Here is a 23,632-nt window from a genome sequence, read left to right as displayed (position 1 = left end):
GCAAAAGCATTCTAAGTATTACTATTTCTAATATTTAAGAGAATAACATGAAACAATAAAAATCGATGCTAACAAGAAACATCAGAAATCAGCAGGAATTCTCAGAAAAAATAAAATTAGGTCAAATATTGAAAAAGTTATTTAATACAATTTATGTTGTTGAAGATCTTTATGATTGGAATGCTAACCATGTATCTATTTTTAACACAGAAGAAAACAACACAGAGGTATAAAGTCTAGTGTATTTCATAATCACCTCAGCAGAAGACAAGGCAATTTTTTTCTTTTTTTTTTAAATAAGTGGCCGAGAATATCATGCTCACAATACCATCCAAACTAAAATATGGTATAGTTTAACTTTTGGTTTAATATATGAAAATGGAATCTAACTGATGCTTGGAACATCCTCCTTCAAGTGGCACAAAATTAACCTAGCAATATAGCTTCTTTTCTCAGAGACCAATAATATCATTTGGTTAAGAAGTAAATGATAGTATTGCATGCCTATGTTTGTAAGTGCTGCTAAGTGGTTTTGAAATTTTGTAATACAAAAATAGGCAAAATACTGAAATGTTTTTGTTAGGATGGGTTAAGATGCATAAACAGAAACCCTAAATTTTAAGACATAAGAATAGAGGTAAATAGGGAGCCTGCATCCTGGGAACAAATTTTTACCCCTCACACTTCAGATAGAGTGCTAATCTCCAGAGTATACAAAGAACGCAAAAAGTTAAACAACAAAAACATAAATAACCCAATCAACAAATGGGCCAAAGATCTAAACAGACACTTCACAGAGAAGGATATACAATCAATCAACAATTACACAAAAAAATGCTCACTATCTCTAGCTATCAGAGAAGTGCAAATTAAAACCACTCTAAGATACCATCTCACTTCAGTAAGAAACGCAGCCATTATGAAGTCAAACAATAATAAGTGCTGACGAGGATGTACAGAAAAAGGTACACTTGTACATTGCTGGTGGGACTGCAAACTGGTGCAGCCAATTTGGAGGGCAGTATGGAGATTCCTTGGAAAGCTGGGAATGGAACCACCATTTGACCCAGCTATTCCCCTTCTCAGACTATGCCCAAAAGACCTAAAAAGAGCATACTACAGGGACACAGCTATATCAATGTTCATAGCAGCACAGTTCACAATAGCTAGACTGTGGAACCAACCCAGATGCCCTTCGACAGATGATTGGATTAAAAAATGTGGCATTTATACACAATGGAATATTACTCAGCATTAAAAAAAAATAACAAAATCCTGACATTTGCAGGGAAATGGATGGCACTAGAACAAATTATGCTAAGAGAAGTTAGCCAATCCCTAAAAAAACAAATGCTGAATGTCTTCTGTGATATAAGAGAGGTGACTCAAAACAAAGTAGGAAGGAAGAGCATGAGAAGAAGATTACCACAAAACAAGGAAAAGAGGAGGGAGGGAAAGGTAGGGAGAAGGGGACTAGCACGGAAGACAGAAGGAGACCCTCATGGGTTCACAAAATGCATATACGATGGTGTGATGGGGAAGGGAAGGGGAAAAAAGAGAGAGAGAGATAAGTGTCATAGTAGAATGGGTAGAGAATAGAGATGGGAGGGAAGGGGAGGGGAGGGGAGATAGGGAGGGGCAGTAGAATACAACTGATACTAGGATTGCTGTATGTATACACATGGATGTATAACCAATGTGATCCTGCAATCTGTACATGTGGAAAAATGAGAATTCATATCCTATTTGAATCAAATGTATGATATGTCAAGATCATTGTATTGTCTTGAGCAACTAATAAAAAAAAAAGAAGCTTGTATACTGAGGTACAAAATATATAGGGGAATGTTCCAATCTAGAGGCCATCTGAGGATCATTTAGATACTGATATTACTCGTATCATGTAGCTCTTCCTTTTCTTACCTGCTTTAATCTGGGTCCAGGTCATACCCATTTTCCAGCTGTCAGAAACAGGGAAGCAGAAGCATGCATTATCCAAGTGCCCCAGCTTGGAGTCAGCACAACTCATTTCCTTGCATTCCATGCCCCACTTTTACATCAGCCCTGTGAAAATAAAACACCACAGAAGATGAAAAATCTCCATCAGTGAATAAAAATGTAAAGATATAGTTAAGAAAATTTGCCAACCTGGGAGTGTGTCCCAGTGGCAGAGCAATTGTCTACCTTGCACAAAGTCCTGGGTTCCATCCCCATCACAGGACTGGGGAAAAGAAAAAGTGACAATGAAATAAATGATATTCCTAGACTCCATAGAAAATACATATCAGATAGTCTAGAATTGAAGGATCAAAACAGATCCTTTTAGTGGAATATTTACAGTAATAAAATGCCAGTTGGAAGTACAAAAAATGCCAATTAGAAGAACTCATATGAGTTAGCCCAGGCCACTGAATTGCCCAAAATTCAGGATTTTTTTTTTTAAATAGCATCTGGTCACACATCCAGAAGTGTGTAATGGTAAGTGTGAACCATCATGAAATGATCCTCTTGAGCTTAAGGATCCTTAACTGCTTAATGACAACATTAAATTTTATTCATGAGAGTTGTTGCTTTGTATTTTATTATGTTCTGAGTCTTTGAAATTTAGATTGCTCTGTTTGAAGTAAAAAGTACCTTCCATTTCAACAAAAATACTGCAAACTCCCTCCATTTAATATGGGAAACATCTGGATATATGATTTTTATTTCTGTTGCCCATTTAGCCCAAAATTATCCTATTGTAAAACTCAATTTTTAAAAAGCAAAGAGAGAGATACATATACCACAAGCTGAATAAAGTTATATTCTATTTCCACAGGATTTGAAACATATGTAAAAGCCATTATGAGCCATATTAAGTTAGGCTATAGCTTTTTTACTTAGAAATAAAGCAGTCTACAGCCCATTAGGTTTCTAACCTAATGAGTCTAACTACAGATGTGAAATATGAAATGCTCACTCTTCATAATTATGCTAACAAATTTTATGCCATAGCTCTGGCTGTAGCATCTTATCATTAGCTGAGGCTATGGAAGCAGCAGAAGGTCAGCAGGAGAAAGGACTCATTTGCTTGGGATCTAACTACATAAAACATTTACTTTAAAAAAATGTTATATATGATAGCAAAATGCATTACAATTCATATTACACATATAGAGCACAATTTTTCATATCTCTGGTTGTATACAAAGTAGAGTCACACCATTAGTGTCTTCATACATGTTCTTAGAGTAAACTTATGTTTATTACAGTGATTTATGAGTGAAAATGAGAAAGAAAAAAATAAGCCCATTCAACCTAACTCTCAGTGTACTCACTAGAAACCTCCCAGAATATCCATCTCCTCTATTTCTTTCTCTTTTTTGTTTTATTTTTTAAATACATGAAAGTGGAATGCATCACAATTCTTATTACACAATTTTTCATACCTCTGTTTTTATATAAAGTATGTACACACCAATTTGTGTCTTCACACATGTACTTTGGATAATGATGTCTATCACATTCCTCCATCCTTGCTAATCCCCTGCCCAGTCCCTTTCCCTCCACCCTTCTGTCGTATCTAGAATTCATCCATTTATCTCATGCTTCCCCTCCCTACCCCACTATGAGTCAACCTCCTTATATCAGAGAAAACATTTGGCATTTTTTTTTTGAGGGGTTGGCTAACTTCACTTAGCATTATTTTCTCCAACACCATCCATTTACCTGCAAATGCCATGATTTTATTCTCTTTTATTGCTGAGTAAAATTCCATTGTGTATATATGCCACATTTTTTTTATCCATTCATCCACTGAAGGTCATCTAGGTTGGCTCCACAGTTTAGCTATTGTGAATTGTGCTGCTATAAACATTGTCCATCTCCTCTATTTCTGATATCTGTCTGTAAATCACACTGGAGGAATTATAAAACCAATAATATAGCCAGTAAAATTTTGAATATCTTTGGATGTGTTACAAGCCTATTTCTCACCTTTAATATCAGGGAATCAACAGATAGTGTAACAAGAAACAGAAATGTTTTAACATAATAGGAATGGATAAAATATTGAATTCTGAGGTTTATAGTAGACTTCAGTTTTTTAACACTATATCTTTTGCTGTTTGCATATTTTGATCATGTATATTTATCCATGTTTATATTAAACAATTATAATTATTACATATTAATTAAAAATATAATACTGTTAAAACAGGGAAGTTCTATCTTGTTTTGTTTTGCTTTAGAAAAAGGAAAAAGGTTTATTGCTTTCCTAGCAAAGGAGAAGCACAGGGAACTTCAGTCCCTGAGGCTGAGGTTCTGCCCTTCTGGGAAAACAGAGGGCTTTTAAAGAAGTTTTTCAGAGACTGCATTCCAATGTGCTCCATGATAGCAAACCCTTTCTAAATTTTTGTTAATTAAAACAATTGTTCTAATAAAAATTAGGACATATAAATAACTCATACTTTAAAATATAAAACTATCTATTTAAGAATGAAAGTTAGAAGTCAACCCCTTCATCAGTTCTCTCTTGTTCCTATATACAGGAAATATAAAACCAATTAATAAGATTCCCTTATTAATAACATTTCATAAGACCAAAATTATCTATTTTCTTTGTGGAAAAATTTCAAGCAATGGGAAAAATGATTCCATCTGCCAAGGAGTGTAGAATAATAAGTACTGGAAAATCAATTCTTATTTTATTTTTAGGTAATCCTATGAAATGATATTTGATTAATAACCATCTTAGCATGCTTATTTTAAAAATAGATTTTAATATGATCCTTATGGCACATAAAATGATGATTTCATGCAAGGTAATTTATGTGTGAGGTTCTATGGGAAAAAGTTACAAAAATAAGTAATAGTCATTTCCTTAGAGCACTTTCATATAGAATTTAATGTTTATTAATTTTTAATAAATTTTATGTATTTTATTTTAATTTTATTAAAATTAAATTAATTTTATTCTTTTTAGATATACATGACAGAGTGTATTTTGACATTATACATACAGAGAGTATAATTTATTTTAACTAGGATCCCATTCTTGTAGTTGTACATGAGGTAGAGTTTTAGAACTAGAAAGGCTTAGAGATTGCCCACAATGCTATTTTTATTTGAAGATGAAAACAATCATCATCATCAGATTCAGGGAATATGTTTGCCCTAGTAGAACAGTTTTCCTAACTCTGAATCCTGTCCTCTCATTACTTTATACCACTTTTCTTCTTTATTCCTTTTCTTTTTAAGAACATGATATCAGTAATCACTCTACTATAATGCAAGTAAATCAGAGAATCTGCTAGTTACACCTAGGTTCACTTAAGTGATTTACAGTGATATGAAGTTTGAATTAATATGGCATTTTGATGTGTTTGATTCTTATAGTTACAATGCAAGTAAATTTGCTTCACATATAAATTATGTTCAGATTTTACACACAATAATCCTACTTTCCTCTTGCATACTGCTGTGACAAATTTAATTCGTTCAAACTTGCTGAACGTTAGATTAGAAGGATATAAAGCAAAGCCTTAAAATTAGTGAAACCTTTGACCTATCAATACTGCTTTTTGGAATTTATGGTAAGAATAGAATGAAATATGTTTCCAAAATCTATATGTACTCCTTTTATTAGACTATGAATATTAACAAATATTTCATTTAAATGCCCCAAAGAAGCCAGTTCATAAACTAAACTATGATATAACTATACAAAGAAACACTATTCAGTCAGTAATGTTGATGGAATGAGTTTATACTTATTACCATGAAAAAAAATACTTAATATATGCAAAGTGAAAGTGCATCTTGAAAATGCCACATAATTCCTAATGTTATTTCTGTAATTTCTGATTGCAGTTTTATAAATATGCATTTATGTCCACTTATTGAAAATATCCCTGAAGACTCTCAATACACAGATAATAGACATTATTTCCAGGTTTAGAAATTATGACTGATTTTCTTTTTATGTTGAAGTGCTTTCATTTTTTAAAATGGGAATTGTTAATTACATAATCATAAAAAATTGCAATGATCCTGCCTTAAAACACAAAACCACTTCCAAGTAACTGCAAAGTAACATGTTAGTTAATATGACTTCATTCTGCACAGTTATAGCCAAGGCATGTAAAGAAATCTGTGATGGAAAGTAAAGCAAAGAAAGGGAGAAAAGGGAGTGGAAAAGTCTAAGATAATAAGAAATTATTTTTTTTTAAATCTAACAAATTTAGATAAATTGGTTTCTAATTTCATTTAGTTGGCCATCTGTCTTTATTAACTTGGACTTCCCTAGAAAATTTAATAATTTTGAGAAGACTATTGCATATGACTTCATAGATTCTAAGGTTGGGAAAAGGATGAATGATATCCAATTATAATCAAATTAAGATTTAAATAACATTTTCAAAGGGTCAGTTATTTAAAAGTTATTAATCAAATAGCTTCATTATGACACATTCAAATTATACTAGAGCAAAATAATAATGATAATCACATATAAATAAGAGGAAACCTAAAGTTTTTTGACAATTTATTTCATACTGCTTCTTAGTTTTCCTGCGATTTCAGATTTTTAGTGGAACAAAATTTGAAATCTTCCCTTTAATGTTGTATGTGCTTAAACAATGTGCTTTAGGCAAAGCTCTTAGTAGGTAAAAATTTGAGTTTAATTCCTTGGAATTCTCTTTATTTAAATGTTCTTTTCTCCCTATCTTTAGATTTAGAGGAAATTCTTTACTAGAACTTCTCAGTCTTATAGAGACAACACGAGGAAGAATACTCCAAGTTTTATAAATCTTTTGGCCCAGTCATTCGGTCCAGAATTTTAACCTGGCCCTTGTATAAGTTTTATTCCTATATGACGTCATAACACTCAGGCAAGTAAAGACCAAAAATCAAATAATTCAAGGGTCTCTCACAAATTCTAGTTACTTAAGCCCATTTACAAGTGCCACGCCCTTATTGTCTGGGGAAATTTTTCCCTGTGCAGTGGAAACTACAAATGTGAGGCCATGTGTGTTCATGAAAATATAACTGTCTAATATTAACGTGCCTTTATCATGATGCATGACAGACTGCAATACAAAAGAATTTACGACAGATGTTGGCCAGTATAATCATTTTTATTTATGGCCAATTTACATCTCCTTGTGATCTCTCATCTTTGATCCAGTGCAAAAGTCCTCTTGTGCTCTCCTCCAGATTTTTCTTTGAGACAGACAGTTTCATCATATTTTTCTGAGCCCCTCATCACTGTTTGCTTTATCTTGAGGATAGAATCCCTTATTTAGAAAAGCTGATATTGGGGACTGCAACTGTTCAGATTTATCTGGACTTCTACTTGCTTAAATCCCAATGCTGTTCCTCACTTTTTTACTCTTTGGTCTCTTCATTACTTTCTTTGTGATTCTTCAGTTAGTTTCACTGAATTCACTGCTTATATACTATTTTGACATAAGAAATATAATGCATTCATTTCTCCTTTAAATCTAAAACGTTATTAAAAATGTGTTGACTATTGATTTTCTTTAATAGGAAGAGCCTGTCTGCCATTATTTTTAATAGACGGGAATATATTTCCAACACATAAAACACCCAACCATATTTTCTCAAATAATAATAAATATTTAAACATCTATACAAGACCCAGCAGAGAATTCTGCATAACACGAAGTCCTAAAGCACCAATTAATCTTGTAATACCTAATTAATTTAGCATTTTATGTGCCTGTCCTGTAAGCCTCGGGTACAGATTACATTTGCCTTAAGCAGAAAGAAGAGTAAATAAGATGCAATGAATAAACAGAACTCTTGACAAAACATAAAGAATTTTTAGAAATTAAAACATTGAAGATTTCCTGACTGAGTTTTAATATTAAAAAGTGAGGTCTGGAAGATGCAGTCAATACGGATGCTGACTGAAGAGGAAGGGTAATGGGAGGGAGCTGGTGGGGGTAAGAAAGAAAGAAAATAAATGCCTGATGTTTGGCCATGCCCAAATATGAGAGAGCTTTTCAGGTTTCCCATATTTGTGTGTCTGTCTACAAATAAAAGGCTGTGAACCACCAACTGATGCCATAGGTACCAGTAGGAGAATTGAAACTCTCATTTCACATTCATTTCCATTCACTTTGCTTATGTGAATGTATCTGGTGATATAGAGAGTCTGTTATGTTTATATTCATATCATACTCATGTATAGTTGCCAAATTATTTTTGTATACATGTTCTAAATTTTTTTAAAGTTTTGCATCAAGTATTTATCTTTTGTCTTCTTCCAGTTAACAAAAATTAAGTTTTTTAAACTCTTTTCTGTAATTGTATTTCATAGACACTATTCAGTATTCATACTATTCATTGTAGTAAATTGGGCCTCCCCAATATATAAAAATATCTGATGTGTAGCTCTGTTCATAAATATTTGGAAATTTAGGAACAAACTAGAGAAATCTTTCTTATATCCAGACTTTGGACATTGTTAGTCATGAGATTCTTTTTGTACCTCATTTGATCAACTTGAATTCTTTTTTTGCAATCAGGACCCTTTAATTAATCCTTTGTCAGAGAACTAACATCCCCATTTATAAGCACTCCAAATACTTTATCTCCATCATAGATGAATATGCCTTTAAGATTGCCGATACTACTTGCTTCAAAAATAACCATGGGATTGGGAGTCATGAAGATCATTTGGATATTATCTCACAATCAATAGTACTAGAAGAATGTCCTAGGATGCTCTCAGATTTGATTTTCTAGAGCTATCAAAGGAGCTGTGTTGCAGAATTTTCCTTCTTTTCAATTCTTGTGTTATTTTGTGAATGATGATAGAAAGATTCTCACATGAGCTTTGACTACCTCCTAATCATTTAGGAGTAACACTTTAAATTTGCTGCAGTATTGACACCAAGGCCATGTTCTCCCTGGACTGCTCCCAGGCAAATCAAGTGCAACGGTGGTAGTAAATCTAGGATGTCCTCTCCAACAGAGAATTCTTTCAAAGGGCCATGTTTTCTGAGGAACTCCTTCTTATTCTTGAGGAGACTACTGTGCCACTGTCTGAGACCTTGCTACCCAATCCTCTTCCTCCTTGTCCTTTTCACTGGTGTTGGATTTGCTTCACAGTCTAGCGGTTCTCCCAACCTACTCTTGTTCCTCCTCCCTTTATTTTTTGTAGGTATTTCTACCTGCATGTGCTTTTCAAAGAGTCTGAAGTAACAAATAATTTAAAAACAATAGACTTTAACAAATTTTGTTAAAGCCCTAGGTTTTCAGAGAAATATGTCAATAAAAATTTGGATTGCACATCATCTTTAATATTTCTACCTAAACCCAATATTTAGTAAGTTAAATAGTAGCTCCAGCTGGGTGTGGTGGCGCATACCTGTAATCCCAGCAGCTTGGGAGGCTGAGACAGGAGGAGCACAAGTTCAAAGCCAGACTCAGCAATGATGAGGTGCTAAGCAACTCAGTGAGACCCTGTCTCTAAATAAAATACAAAATAGGGCTGGGGATGTGGCTCAGTGGTCGAGTACCCCTGAGTTCTATCACTGCTACCAAAAAAAAAAAAATAGTGGCTCTTAAATATATGTCTAAGTCATAACATGTAGTGGCTTTATTAAGGAAAAGAGTCTTTACAAATCCAGTTAAGTCCAGGATCTCAAGATGACATCATCCTGGATTTCTGGTGGGATAGCTCTAAGTCCAGTGGCTAGTGTCTTTATAAAACACAGGAGCAGAGAGGCCATGTGGAAGCAGAGGCAGAGATGGGAGTGATGGGACCTCAAGTCAAGGATCACCAAGGTTTTCCAGCAGGCACCAGAAGTTGAGGGAGAGGCATGAAATAGATACTCCCTCTGGACCCCCAGAAAGAACCAACCCTGTTAACACCTTGATTTCAGACCTCTGGTCTCTAGACCTATGAGAGAATAAATATCTATTGGCTTAAATCACCAGACTTCTATTATTTTTTATAACAGACCTAGGAAACAAATAAATAGTTTTGTCTTGTATTTGGCAGTTTTTATGTTCCTGACAGTTTTTCTAATTACTAAGTGAATTTATGAGATGATATTGGTTAAAGAAAAGAAAGAAAACAATGTCTTACATGATGAAGAATATCCTCTGTAGTAGGAGCATATTGGTCAAAGGAGTCCTCCAGTTCCCTGGGGACTGCTGTAGCCTATTCGCTGGAGTTGCTTATGCCTGATTTTTAAATTGTTTGATGTTATATGAAACTAAAATCTCCCAAACCCACTCGATCTTGCTTTGTAAGTAAATTCCTTTCTAAAATCATCATCCTTTCTTTTTGGAACATCATCTTTCTTTTTGGAACTTCAAAAGCATTTAAACAATGTGTGACTAACCTTGGTCCTCTTATATGAAATACAGCGAAAGTGCATCAGAAATCCTCTCACCTCTGAACAGTTAACACATTTAACTAGCACTGGAGTAGGATTTTTATTTGATAGCAAATATGGCAAAGTTTGTTGGAAGTTGTTGTAGCAAATATTCCAACATTAGAATGTGCACTGTGAGAGATGTCATTTCATAAAAACAGCACTCTATATGTCCCTTCTGAATACCAGACAAGAAGGATAATCAGAACTGAGGGAAAATGTCCACAAACATAGTATGTCATTATTCAGTCCTCCTCCCCCAATTTTGAAAAACCTGAAGACTGATTGTCACAGTGTAGGTAAAGATCATATTTAACATAATTAGTTTAAGCTTTATGTGAACTAGATCAAACTGTACTACTTTTCAGAGTAATAAGTATAATTCTAAATTGGATCTGAATTACACTACTAGAAGTTCTAATACCAGTTCAACATATAAGAAAAACATTTTCCTTTCTGAACTGGAATTCTTGCACTCCTCACCTCCAGCCCGACTCTGCTTTATCTGCTTACCTGATAGTGAGATTAAAAATTTACAAATTATTCAGCATGATCTTTCTATTAAAAAGTGGGGTAAGGATTGCAAGAAGTAAAAATCAGTGGTGGGAATATCCAGAGAGGAATATTTAGCAGTGTAGGACAATATGTAGACTCTCTCTCTCTCTCTCTCTCTCTCTCTCTCTCTCTCTCTCTCTCTATATATATATATATATATATATATATATATATATATATCTCAGGATCTTATTATCATAAGATATTGTGGCTGGAAGAGTCCTCCAATGTAGTTTCTTCTAATATTTTCAGAATTAGAGGGAGAAAAAAGAGGCCATTTGTGGAACTATCCCTTTGGTCATCTAAAAGCAAAGTCTAGAAACAAACATCTGAACTACTTCCAATTATGTACACAATTCTAACCTCCTTCTCACATTGAGATCATCACAGCCTCTTGAGCTGTGCCAAAGAAGAGAAGATACACAAAACCACAATATAAATATGCTACATTTCCCTGAGTGCTATTCAGAATTTAAGATTTGTTGAAAATATTATAGAGTTTTGGGTTCTTTAATATATGTATGTGAGCAACTTATCCTTTAAAATCTGAATGCTTGAAAGATAAACAGACTTTGCTTTTAAAACATTGCCTGATATTAAGATTGTTTGTAAATGTACAAAGAACTAAAAAATTTTATGTTCAGAAAATAGTTGGAAACTTCAGTAATTTTATATTGTTCTAAAAGAGGATGTTATTACCATTGTGATCAGAGAATACAGTATTGTTGCCAGAATGGTTTCTCAGTTCTTTGCAACCCACATAAGGACTTTAAAAAAACTAAATAAAATTGTCATCTTATGAACTAGCATGGGTTTAAAATTTTGAAATAATGTGCAGATTCAGAATTGTAACTCATAATTGCATTTCATTAAATGTTTTGATTTAGCACATATAATGACTACATTTATTTCCATTGCCAACGAACTGAATTTTGCATAACAAAAATTTTAAATTAGTATGTTAAATATAACTTTAAAAGAGTTTAAATTATATTCTTGGTTTTGGCTCCAAAAAAATGGGAGTTTAAAGTATTTATAGAATTTTTTTAATAAAGAGGATGGAGAGTAACCTTAAATTAAGGTTATGGAATAAAGCAATCCCAGAGGTCACTGTGAGTCTGATAGCCCAGATGATGATAAGGGATTATAGTTATTTGCTATTTACTATGTACCAGATACTAATCTCAGAAAAAGCACAATGAAGATAACATTGTTATCATTTCTATTTCACAATTCACCCAACCTTACTGAAACTGGGAACCATGAAACTGTCTACTTTGATGACTAAAGGGCTAAATTATGAATCTATAGTTAGCCTTCACAAATATTTTGTACAAATAGCAAATGCACATTATATGTTAGGTAGTCTTTTTAACCATGGAATATGTCCTGGTATTCTCATAGCACTATCACTAACATTTAGGTAGTAAAAATAATGGCCTAAGCTTTTAAAATATATTTACTTGGGAACAAACAGAAACAGGTTTTCTTATGAGGCATAATGAGGATATGTTGTTTGCAGAACAATTTTTTTTTTGTATTTTATTTAGAGACAGGGTCTTATTGAGTTGCTTAGTGCCTTGCGTTGAGGCTGGCTTGAAGAACAATTTTTAATTCTGTATCATAGGCCTTTGCTTTTCTGTGTTTTCCCCTAATAATGAAGCATAAAAATTTTATGTTTTTTATTCATAATACATACTAATAGTAATTATATAAAATAATAATTATGTAAAATTTACATGTATGTTGAAATTTTCAAAAGAAATAACTTATATATTTATATATAAATTCTATTATTATCAATATAAATTCTATAATTGTCAAATAAAAACATAACCCAAGCAAAAATGTAAACATGGTAAAATATTTTAATTTAGAAAGTATCCATATGATTCTTTTGCTTTCTCTTATATTTTTGTATATACTGAAGATATATTCTTTACCCATTAATGTAAGACAGTAAATAGAAGTCAAATATGTCTATGTACTGTAAAAATAAGTAATAAAATTCATTAACTAAAGTAATAAGTTATAAACTCCTAACTTGGTTCCTTGGTTGAATTGGAAACATTTATTTTTTTCAAAGAAAGAGAATAAGTTTGTTTATATATATAAAAGTAATCACGTCTTCAAATTTTTTCAGCTGATTTTAGTTGTGTGACTCTTAATAGATAATGATCTTATGTTAAGTGGGAAAAAGGTAAATTCATTGTGATTTTGAAATGAAAATAAACACTTTTGCAAACTAAAATACTACATATGCAAGCTATCACTAATAGATGTAGATTCTAAGAGCTTTTATGAGGAGTTTCAGAGAGAGGCAGCTACTACCTACAGTGACTGAAGGAAGTCCTGAGAAGTAGGGTGGACAGGCTGGCAGGTCAAGTATAGGACACATTATATTTGAACTTCATATGACATTGAAGGGAATCCTGGCCAAATGTAATATCATGAACACAGAAAGAACTCTGAACTCAGGGGATGCCTTGGGAATTGAATGGCTGGATATTGATGTGCAAATTTGGAAGGATAGAAAATATTTTATTAATTTGAGTGTTTCATTGTATTTATACATACCTATGATTCCAATAGGAAGGGTTTATACTTAAATTTGCAGGCAAATATGGAACTATTGAAGGATGGCTGAAGTTGTATGAAAGGAACAGGAATTTATTAGGCACTGGCACCTTGCTAGATACAGTATTGCAAAATTCATAATATTATTCAAATTTTAAGTATTAGAAAACTGAGACACAGACAAGTTAGAAACTATGCCCAGTACATTCAGCCAAGAATTCTACAGCCAAGATTCAAATCCAAATCTATCTGATTTTACATTGCTTCATTACTCCATGTGGCCTTTGAGATTAACCTGATAAGTACTTGTTGAAGTTTTTTGTAATAAAAAGTCAGTGAAATTATAAAAAGTTCATGCAAGATGTCACAATGCCTAAAGAGATGTGAGATAAACTAAAAACTTTGTATTTTGTTTTTTTGTTTGTTTGTTTTAATGTAGCAGGGTTTAGGACCCATTGGGTATACAGTGCCAAATGCCCTTATTAATTTATTTTTATTTCAGGCTTATGGAAAGGAAATTTGATTTTCCTTAAAATTATGTACAATTTAGAATTTGCAAAACTACATAATAATTTAATATTCATTCCTTAAACAGCTAGTTTAATTCTCATCCATTTTTTATTATGTGACTGAGTCAATATGAGAGAAATTCCCAGTACATTCCCAGTACTGGGAAGTATTCATATAGCAATGCAGGTGCTGGGGAGACAAGTTGTAAGAGGCAAATATACTTTTATCAGCTGCTCTCTATCTCCAAGCACTTTGTAAGGGAGTTTCCCAAGTAGAAAGAGTCCTACTTTGAGACTTGGTATTACCTTAGTTCTTAAGTGATTCTGTTAATAATGGAAAGAATAACCCCAATTAAGCACAATCTTCTATTGTGGTTATTAATATTAAATTACTTCCTGGGAAGGTTTATGTGCTTCTGTCATGGTTGCAATTGGTATCCACTTGTTAGAGTCTGTAAACAAGTCAGGATGGCGCCTGGCATTTTGCCAGAGAAATGTTAAGAGTCTGTAAACAAGTCTGGATTGTGCCTGGCAAAATGCCAGAGGGAGTGGTTTGTGAAGTAACACCAGCGAGCCATTAAGTGTGGAGATTCCTTATTGGTTGACTGATGTATCTAGTTTATGCTAATTAAGATAAGCTGTGTGGAATGTATAAATACCGCTCCTGTCCTACAATAAACGGCTTCCACTCCTGCTGTATCAACATACACAAGTTGTTCATCACCCCCCGGTTATTTTGCTGCAGCCGGACTGCGGCATCCACTGTTGTTCTCCAAGTCCTTTGCCCCACAAGTCAAGTGTAGGCACCTCTGAAATTATCCCTGTGTCTCAGAATTGCTGTAATTCATGACCCCCCTTTGATTTATTTTTAATTTTTTTTTATTAGTTACTCAAAACATTACAATGATCTTTTTTTGAATTTTTTTATTCTAATTTGTCATACATGACAGCAGAATGCATTATAATTCATATTACACACATAGAACACATTTTTCATATCTCTGATTGTACACAAAGTAGAGTCATACCATTCATCTCTTCATACATGTACTTAGGGTAATGATGTCCATCTCATTCCACTGTCTTTCTTACCCACACATCCTCCTCTTCCCTCTCCTTTGACCTATCTAAAATTCCTCCATTCTGCCCATGTTCCCCCCATCCCCTTATGGATCAGCATCCACATATCAGAGAAAACATTTGGCATTTGGTTTTTGCAATTGGCTTACTTCACTTAGCATAATATTCTCCAATTCGTCCATTTACCTACAAATGCAGTGATTTTATTCTCTTTTATTGCTGAGTAGTATTCTATTGTGTATATACACCACATTTTCTTTATCCATTCATCTACTGAAGGGCATCTAGGTTGGCTCCACAATTTAGCTATTGTGAATGTGTTGCTATGAACATTGATGTGGCTGCATCATTGCAGTATTCTGTTTTTAAGTCCTTTGGGTATAGACTGAGGAGTGGAATAGTTAGGTCAAATGGTGCTTCCATTCCAAGTTTTCTAAGAAATCTCTATACTGTTTTCCATATTGGCTGCACCAATTTGCAGTTCCACCAACAATGTATGAGTGTGCCTTTCTCCCCACATCCTCACCAACACTTATTGTTTTATGTATTCTTAATAGCTTCCATTCTGACTGGAATGAGATAAAATCTTAGAGTAGTTTCAATTTGAATTTCTCTAATTGCTAAAGATGTTGAACATTTTTTTTATATATTTGTTGATTGATTTTATATCATCTTCTGAGTAGTGTATGTTCAGTCCTTGGTCCATTTATTGATTGGGTTATTTGTGGGTTTGGTGTTAAGATTTTTGAGTTCTTTATATACCCTAGAGATTAGTGCTCTATCTGTTGTGCATTTGATAAAAATTTGCTCCCATTCTGTAGGCTCTCTATTCACCTCACTGATTGTTTCTTTTGCTTAGAAGAAGATTTTTAGTTTGAATCCATCCCATTTATTGATTCTTGATTTTATTTCTTGTGCTATAAGAGTCTTATTAAGGAATTCGGGGCCTAAACTGACATGATGAATACTTGGGCCTATTTTTCTTCCATTAGGCACAGGGTCTCCGGTTTAATTCCTAGGTCCTTGATCCACTTTGAGTTGAGTTTTGTGCATGGGGGCTTAATTTCATTTTGCTGCATATGGATTTGCACTTTTCCCAGCACCATTTGTTAAAGAGGCTATCTAAGAGGAAAGTTTATTGCTTGGAGTTCATTCCTTAAAAGAAAAAGTCAACAATTAAATGACCTAACATTACATCTCAAAGCCCTAGAAAAGAAGAACAAATCAATATCAAAAGCAGTAGAGGAGAGTAAATAATTAAAATCAGAGATGAAATTGAAACAAAAGAACAATTGAAAAAATTGACAAAACCCGAAGATGGTCCTTTGAAAAAATAAATAAAATTGATAAACCCTCTTTGATTTCTACAAGATTCAATGTTCTGTGCTGAACATCCATCCTAATTCCATATCCCAAAGATTAAACAGCTGTTGAACCTGACTGCCCAACACTTGCTGCCTCACACTTCATTTGCCTATCTTCCTGATCACCAGATCTTTATCCCATTATAGATATGTATGAACTGTGAATTGATCCCCTAGCTCACAGCTGCCTTGCCTGGCTGGCTATCTGCCTGGATTTCTCAGTGTTCCTGAGTCCAAAATCTGTCATTGTGCTCTTTCATATGGAGCGCTGATATTAACTGCAATGTGACTAACACCATGTCTTACCTATAGACTTTTCATCCAGATGTTACTTCCTTAGTATCTGTCTGGTCCTATAGAGTAAGTCAGTCCTAGATAGAATCCTTTCTCTTCTTCAGTGCCCTGAAACTGTTTTTCACAAAACATGATCCAGAGATAGCAGATTCAAAAATGTAGGAAGAAATTGAAAAATTAGTGAAATTACAAAGTAAGATACTATGAGTTCTCTCATGAAGGTAGGTAAAGTACAAAAGTAGGAAATTCACAAGCTGATAAAATTGAGAATCAAAGCAGATATGCAGGCAGTTTACATACAAGAATGCTGTTCAAAGATTATGGATATCTAGGTCCCTTGGGTATTCCTGTACCAAAACCCCAATCTGCAGATGATTAGCAAGACAAGTCAAGGCCTCAATCTTGGAGAGACTAGGCCCAAGAAAGGTTATTGAGACAAGAACAGAAGAACAAAATAATTACAAAATACATTTGTGAAGTGGAAATTAGATCCTAGGTAAGTTTGTATCAAGATATTGGAACTATCTGGGTGCAGTGGTGCACGCCTGTAATCCCAGTGGCTCAGGAGGTTGGGGCAGGGGGATCGCAAGTTCAAATCCAGCCTCAGCAAAACCAAGGTGCTAGGCAACTCAGTGAGATCCTGCCTCTAAATAAAATACAAAATAGGGCTGTAAATGTAGCTCAGTGGTTGAGTGACCCTGACTGCAATCCCTGGTATCTGCCCCCCTAAAAAAAATTGGTTCTGGAACTTGAGTATTAGAAAAGGAAGAAGTTGAATTCATAGTAAGTCAACTGAATATGAAATACTTTTCTTAAATTGTTTAGTCCAAGTTCATAATTGAGCCTCAGTTTGTGGAAATAACAGTCACATATATCAAGATTTGTGGCTCTTAATTTAGTTCATGTTCTCTGTACTGGAAATAGTACAATATAAACTATGACTTATAAATCAGTAAAATACAACATGAATAATTTTTAGAACTTTTACCCTTTCTGGGGCAGTTACATACAAATGTCTTTTTACTCTTATGGAAACCTGAAATGAAAAGACCAGCTTTAGGCAGTGTCTCCAAAAATTTTGTTGGGGCCTGTCTATAAGAAACCAAAAACTTTTCTTCCCCTTTCATTTATTATGGAGCTACAATATAGTTAAAATAGTTTATTGGAATATGACATTGCAGATTGTGTATATTACTATAAATTTATGTCTCTGTTGGTATGCATAGAAGATTCTGTATCTACTTTTAAGCAAGAAGGTGTAAAAGGGTCCTTTGCCTTAGAATACTACCTTATTACCCATGAGAGGGATTTGGGAATAAGGGATCAGCTTCATCTTTCCTTTGAATACATAATTTCATCTCTGCAGTAATGTAAGTTTCGACAAGAACCATGTCAACACAATTACCATAATTTGTTGTAGTTTGGGAAGGGTTCTTATTAAATTAATCCCACTTTATTTTTATGGTGGTGCCAGGAATTAAAACCCAGCCTTGTCATTGAGCTACATCTTCAACTCAATCCAAATATTTATTACAATTCTGTTGTTTCAGCTTTGTCATAAAGTTGAAGTTGTGTAAAAATGTAAATATGTGTTTTCTGTTCTAGGGTAACCTACAGTCTAGTAAGTGACATGAGAGAAAATTAACTCTGATGACAGATCAAAAAGTGCTATCACAATAGGTACTAAAAATGAAAAATATAGGAAACTATATTCTGTTTACATTAAATGTCCAGAATAGGTAAATTGATATACAAATAAAATTGATTAGTGGTAATCGAGGACCGGAAAGAAAGGAAAAATGGGGAGTTATGGTTAATAACTATGGGCTTTCTTTTCAGGGAAATGAAAATATTCTGGAATCAGACAATTGGTGATGGTTGTATAGCATTGAGCATGTACTGAAAATGTAAGAATTGCATATTTATAATAGTTGAAGCAGTGAATTTTATGTTATATAAATTTTATCTCAATTAAAAATAACTCACACAAACGTACAAACACACATGATTTAAAATATAAAGGAAGAAAACTGTACATTCCAAGTGAAAATAGAGTTCACAAAATACAGGCATGATACATTTGATGGACACCCATCAAGAGTGGATTTTCTAATAGGTATTTCAAAAGCTTATTTGAAAAATGAGGTTTTTTGGAACTGGGAAATATTTTATGCAGGTCAAATATCACTGAGATATTTGACAAGCACACCTGTAATCCCAGTGGCTCAGGAGGCGGAGAAAGAGGGATTGTGAGTTCAAAGACAACCTCAGCAAGCACTCAGGAACTAAACAACTCAATGAGACTATCTCTCTAAGTAAAATACAAAACAGGTCTGGGGATGTGACTCTGTAGTCAAGTTCCCCCAAGTTTAATGCACACTACCAAAAAAAAAAAAAATACTGAGTTTTAGGCAAAGTCAGAAAGAATTATACTCAACTGCTAGGATACAATTACTCCTGCCACCTTCTGTAAACGAATCTACATAATTCCTACACTTTATTTCAAGATTACTCATTTACTATTATTTAAACTTGATTGAATATTTAGATAACTTATACTTGTTATCTACTGTTTCTAACTAACTTAAATGCACCGTATATCTGAGATGCTTAATCAAAAATTATATTTCTATGAGAGCATTGTTTTAGTACACTGAATATATAATAGTACATTCAGTCTAATAAAATAGTAAAATATTAAAAATATTAATTCAAAGAGTATTTGTTTTAGTTTAGGACACTATTTTGCTATTAATCTCAACACCTAATATGACAAAACCTTAACAATGTTGTTGTTAGTTAATGCAGTGATATTTGAAAATAAATTGTAAAGTTTGACAAGGAATGACTATGTTCTCTTTTTTATTTTTGAACTGTGTATTTCATTTATTTATATTTTATGCTATGGAAATAAATGAAGAGAACATATTACCTATTCACTTATTTGCTCATTAATTCATATAATATAGAGTCAGTGGCCCTGTTCTTAAGCAATATACTTGGTAGAATATACTTATTTCTGTTCTTTTTTGTCATTATTTTTTCCAAATAAATGGCATTTCAAAAAATTTTACATTTTACATGATGATTTTTAAATTCATTTCTGTTGATGATTATTTACATTTTGTATCTTTTATTCTGGCCTGTACTATGTGACCATAGTAGACATATTAAACAATTTATGTGGTTTTTTTTTTATTTTTTGTAGATTCTACAAAGAAATTAAAGGATGTTCTTGAAGAATTCCATGGTAATGGCGTGCTTGCAAAGTATAATCCTGAAGGGGTAAAACTTCTTTTTTCTTTATATTAGTTTAATATTTATGGTTAGAAGTGGGTATTTCTTCATTCAAAGTTCTTGAAAATATGTATAGTGTGTAGGCATATATATATTATATGCCTACGTGCATAAACACACATATATTATGTATATGTATACATATATACACATACATGTATATATCACATCCCATAAATCATTACCATATACCACACATTAAAAATATTCATAACAAAATGCTTTTCTGAAGGTATCATAAATATAGCATGTTTTTCATTCAAAATTTACTAATGATATTGTATTTCTACATTATATGCTTGAAAAGTTAGATCATTTAAATAGTGTTAGTTTTTTTTTTTTTTTTTAGATGTCAAGAAATCAGATCAGATAGTGGAGAGAGGGTGCTTGATTCTCACTCTATAACCTACACATTTCAACCAATATGGGCATTAGTGTGGGGCATGAGAGTTGTCCCATTCAGGAAATTATTTCCTCAAAGATATTGTGATGTACATAATCACTTTGTCATTTTAAGGAGCCAGCTTGTACTAAAGGAAAGTAATTTCTTCCTCCAATCTTGTGCTTAACCTATTACTAGTATGGTTTGAATTCCTGAAGTCCTCTTTTTTAACTAACTAATATAACTAATTATTTTCGTATGCCATATTGGAATGAATGCCTTCCCTTTCCTAATCATTTGTTAAAAAGTCTTTCCTTTAATATTAGTTAAGAAGTGTTACATTTTGAGTGTCAGTATTACCATTAGTTCATTTGAGGTTTCACCGAGTGATATTTGGGTTTTATGGGAATAAAAATAGACTGCTCTTAGCAAAACACAATTTTACCTAAATGTACCATCCAGATAGATTTGTTTACAGACAAAGATGTGATATCTCTTTTGTTGTCATTTTTTTTTTTTTTTTGCATTTCCATGATTACAAGAACACAGTCCCTGGTTGTCTTTCAATCTTATTCTTCTCTGGAATATTTAGAACTTGATTTTAAGTATTCCTGTCTAATCTCTAGATTCTAACCTTCAAATATTCCTATTGTTTTATAAATCCCTATCAATTATTTCTCATAGCTGTTTTTCATGTCACGTTTGCTTATTCTCTCTAAGTATGATAATTTTTTATATCTATTTAGTCTAAGATTTATTTTCTTTTTAAAACATAAAATTATTATGTTTAATGGTAAAAAGGTGGGGAAAATAAAGGCAATTTTTAAACTATTCCTGTTTTCCTCTATCAGGAACAAAACAAACGTCTGGTCTGCATTTCCCTCACAATTTATTTTCCTAGAAGCTGTAGTGTGAGAAAAATAATATTAATGGCTTAATTTGTAGAATTGAAAATCTCAAAGTCCAAGAAAGCAGAGTGTGGAAATTAGAGATGTCAACTACACTAAATTTCTATAAATGAAAAAATGTCATTAATATTAACAATCACCATATTACCTGAAAACATGCATATTTATCTACTCTATACATAGATTAAAACTTATTTTTCTCCCTAAAGATAGCTGCAAGCTATCATAGACTTTTTACCTCAGTGATTTCTTATTTAAACAATTCCCAAGATGTAGTCTTGCTAATATTATCTATTTCATGAGGACTGTCATTCACTATATACTGGATTTATTGTGGTAATTTCTAGGTTCTTTGCTAGACACACATATGATGTCAGACTTCAATCATATAATACCTCTCTGTAAAAGCACAGATCTGTAGAAATGCATTATTAAAATAATGGAGAGTGGATAAACAAAAAGCTGGATCTCATTATGACCCAACAGCAATTCTAAATTAAGGGTGAAACCACTCTTTGATCTGAATATTGATAGAAATTTTTCCTTCAGGTGAAAATTTTAAAGTATTGTGAGTTTTTAAGAAAGAAGTTATGTATTTTATAAAAGCCAATAGGAAATAATTAGGAATGTCCTCTATTGAGAATGAAAATACTAACGCCCATAGTTATTTTTAATATGTCCTTATAGAGTTTATGAAAAGTTACTCTAGTAGAATGAAAGAATTTCTACTGTTAATTCATAGGTGAAATCGTCACTCTGTCTTGAGCAAAGTTGAGACCAAAGTTGTTTGGCATGAATGACTCTTATTGATGGCTCAATAATACAAGAGAAGTGATTAATCAAGGCTGACTTTAGAATAAATAATTAATCCCTTGTTTCCTAAAATAGATATGACATATCATCCATATTAAATACATTTGTGAAGAGAATAAACAGAATGTCCCTTAAATTGCATCTCCCAATACAAAGTAAAGCTGCTAAAGGAGTATATGCATTCCTTCGTTTATAATTTGCTTGCATTACTGACTTTTAAAAGTTGTATATGAAAACTTGATCCGAAGAAGTTATGAACTTCTTAAGCCTATTTTAGTTGAGTAGAAATATTATGTTTAATATGCACAATGATTTATTTTTAATTCTTTTGTCCTTTGAAGAAATCAGTAGCAGATATCCAAACAATGACCTTAAATATTCTTTGAATAAAGGTCTTTAAAAGACCTGACATATCTAATTTCATAAGTTTGTAAGGTCTTTAAATAAAAACAATATTTTTTAAAAAGTAAAATGATGTTTCAAAGATTAACTAGTTAGATGGATGACAACAACCACAATTAAAACTACTATTCAGAGACCCAGTTTAAGGCTGATGCCCTTTCTTAAGATTTCCTCCTCCATTGACTAAGCCATAGAAAGCAGAAAGGCCCTGATTCCTACGAAGAATAGGGGAAGGGGAAGGTAGTGGATGTTATTGCTTTTATAATAAGTGCGGCATATCACAGACACATAATTATTGCTGACCTGTGACTGGTAAGGTAAGAGGTTGCTCCTACTGGTCTTTACCTAATATTATATAAATAATATGAAGTTAAGAGTATGATTACAACTAGTTTGTAGCAGAGACCTAGTCTTAGCAAAAAGATTTTCTATAAAACACTGTGAGGACGTGTAAATTATCTGATGAGAGTAGTAGAATCATTAGAATTCCACATAATTTTTTGTTTTGGTCTTGGATTTTAAAATCAATTCCAAATTGTTCTATTGATATCTAAAAAATGCAAAGAAATTGTCAATGTATGGAAATAATACATATAATCTTTAGAAGCATGAAGAAAAGATTGGCATGTTATGCTAATAAAAGGAAACATGAAGAATGGAGAATAAGTATTCATTATCTAATACATTTTTTGCAAGCTCATATTTTCATTATCCACTTTCAATGACTTTCATCATACTGTATGTGTTATTCATTATATTTGTCTCATGTCAGTTCAAATTGTTTGCTTATTCAAATACTGATCTAGTCAATGGTTCTCAAATTCAAGTGTACATCAAAATTATGTGGGGGCTTATTAAAACATGAAATGTTACTTGTCTCTCTGCTTCCACCAGTTTCTGATTTGGTGTTTCTGGGGTGGGGGCTGCTGAATTTGTATTTCTATCACTTTTCCAGTTTATGGTGCTGATGCTGTCAAAAATCATATTTTGAGATCCATAGGCCTAGGATATGTTTTAAAACCCATCTATCAACTTGAACTTTTAATATAATTATCAGAGA

The 23,632-nt window shown here is 32.8% G+C and overlaps 1 protein-coding gene across 9 annotated transcripts in view; it reads left to right on the top strand.

Annotated features, from left to right (window-relative positions):
- Dgkb (diacylglycerol kinase beta) overlaps positions 1-23,632 on the top strand; it is a 747,732-nt gene that overhangs the window by 190,405 nt on the left and 533,695 nt on the right. For all 9 annotated transcript variants that reach the window (XM_048799633.1, XM_048799632.1, XM_048799634.1 and 6 more), the window contains exon 3: positions 19,979-20,055. In XM_048799633.1, the coding sequence (XP_048655590.1) occupies positions 19,979-20,055 (77 nt within the window). The remainder of the gene's footprint in view (positions 1-19,978; positions 20,056-23,632) is intronic.

Source organism: Marmota marmota, unplaced genomic scaffold (genome assembly GCF_001458135.2).
Source record: "Marmota marmota marmota unplaced genomic scaffold, marMar, whole genome shotgun sequence".
NCBI classification, from domain to species: domain Eukaryota; kingdom Metazoa; phylum Chordata; class Mammalia; order Rodentia; family Sciuridae; genus Marmota; species Marmota marmota.
Note: the sequence above shows the minus strand (reverse complement) of the source record. Positions and strands in the feature narration are given on the sequence as shown.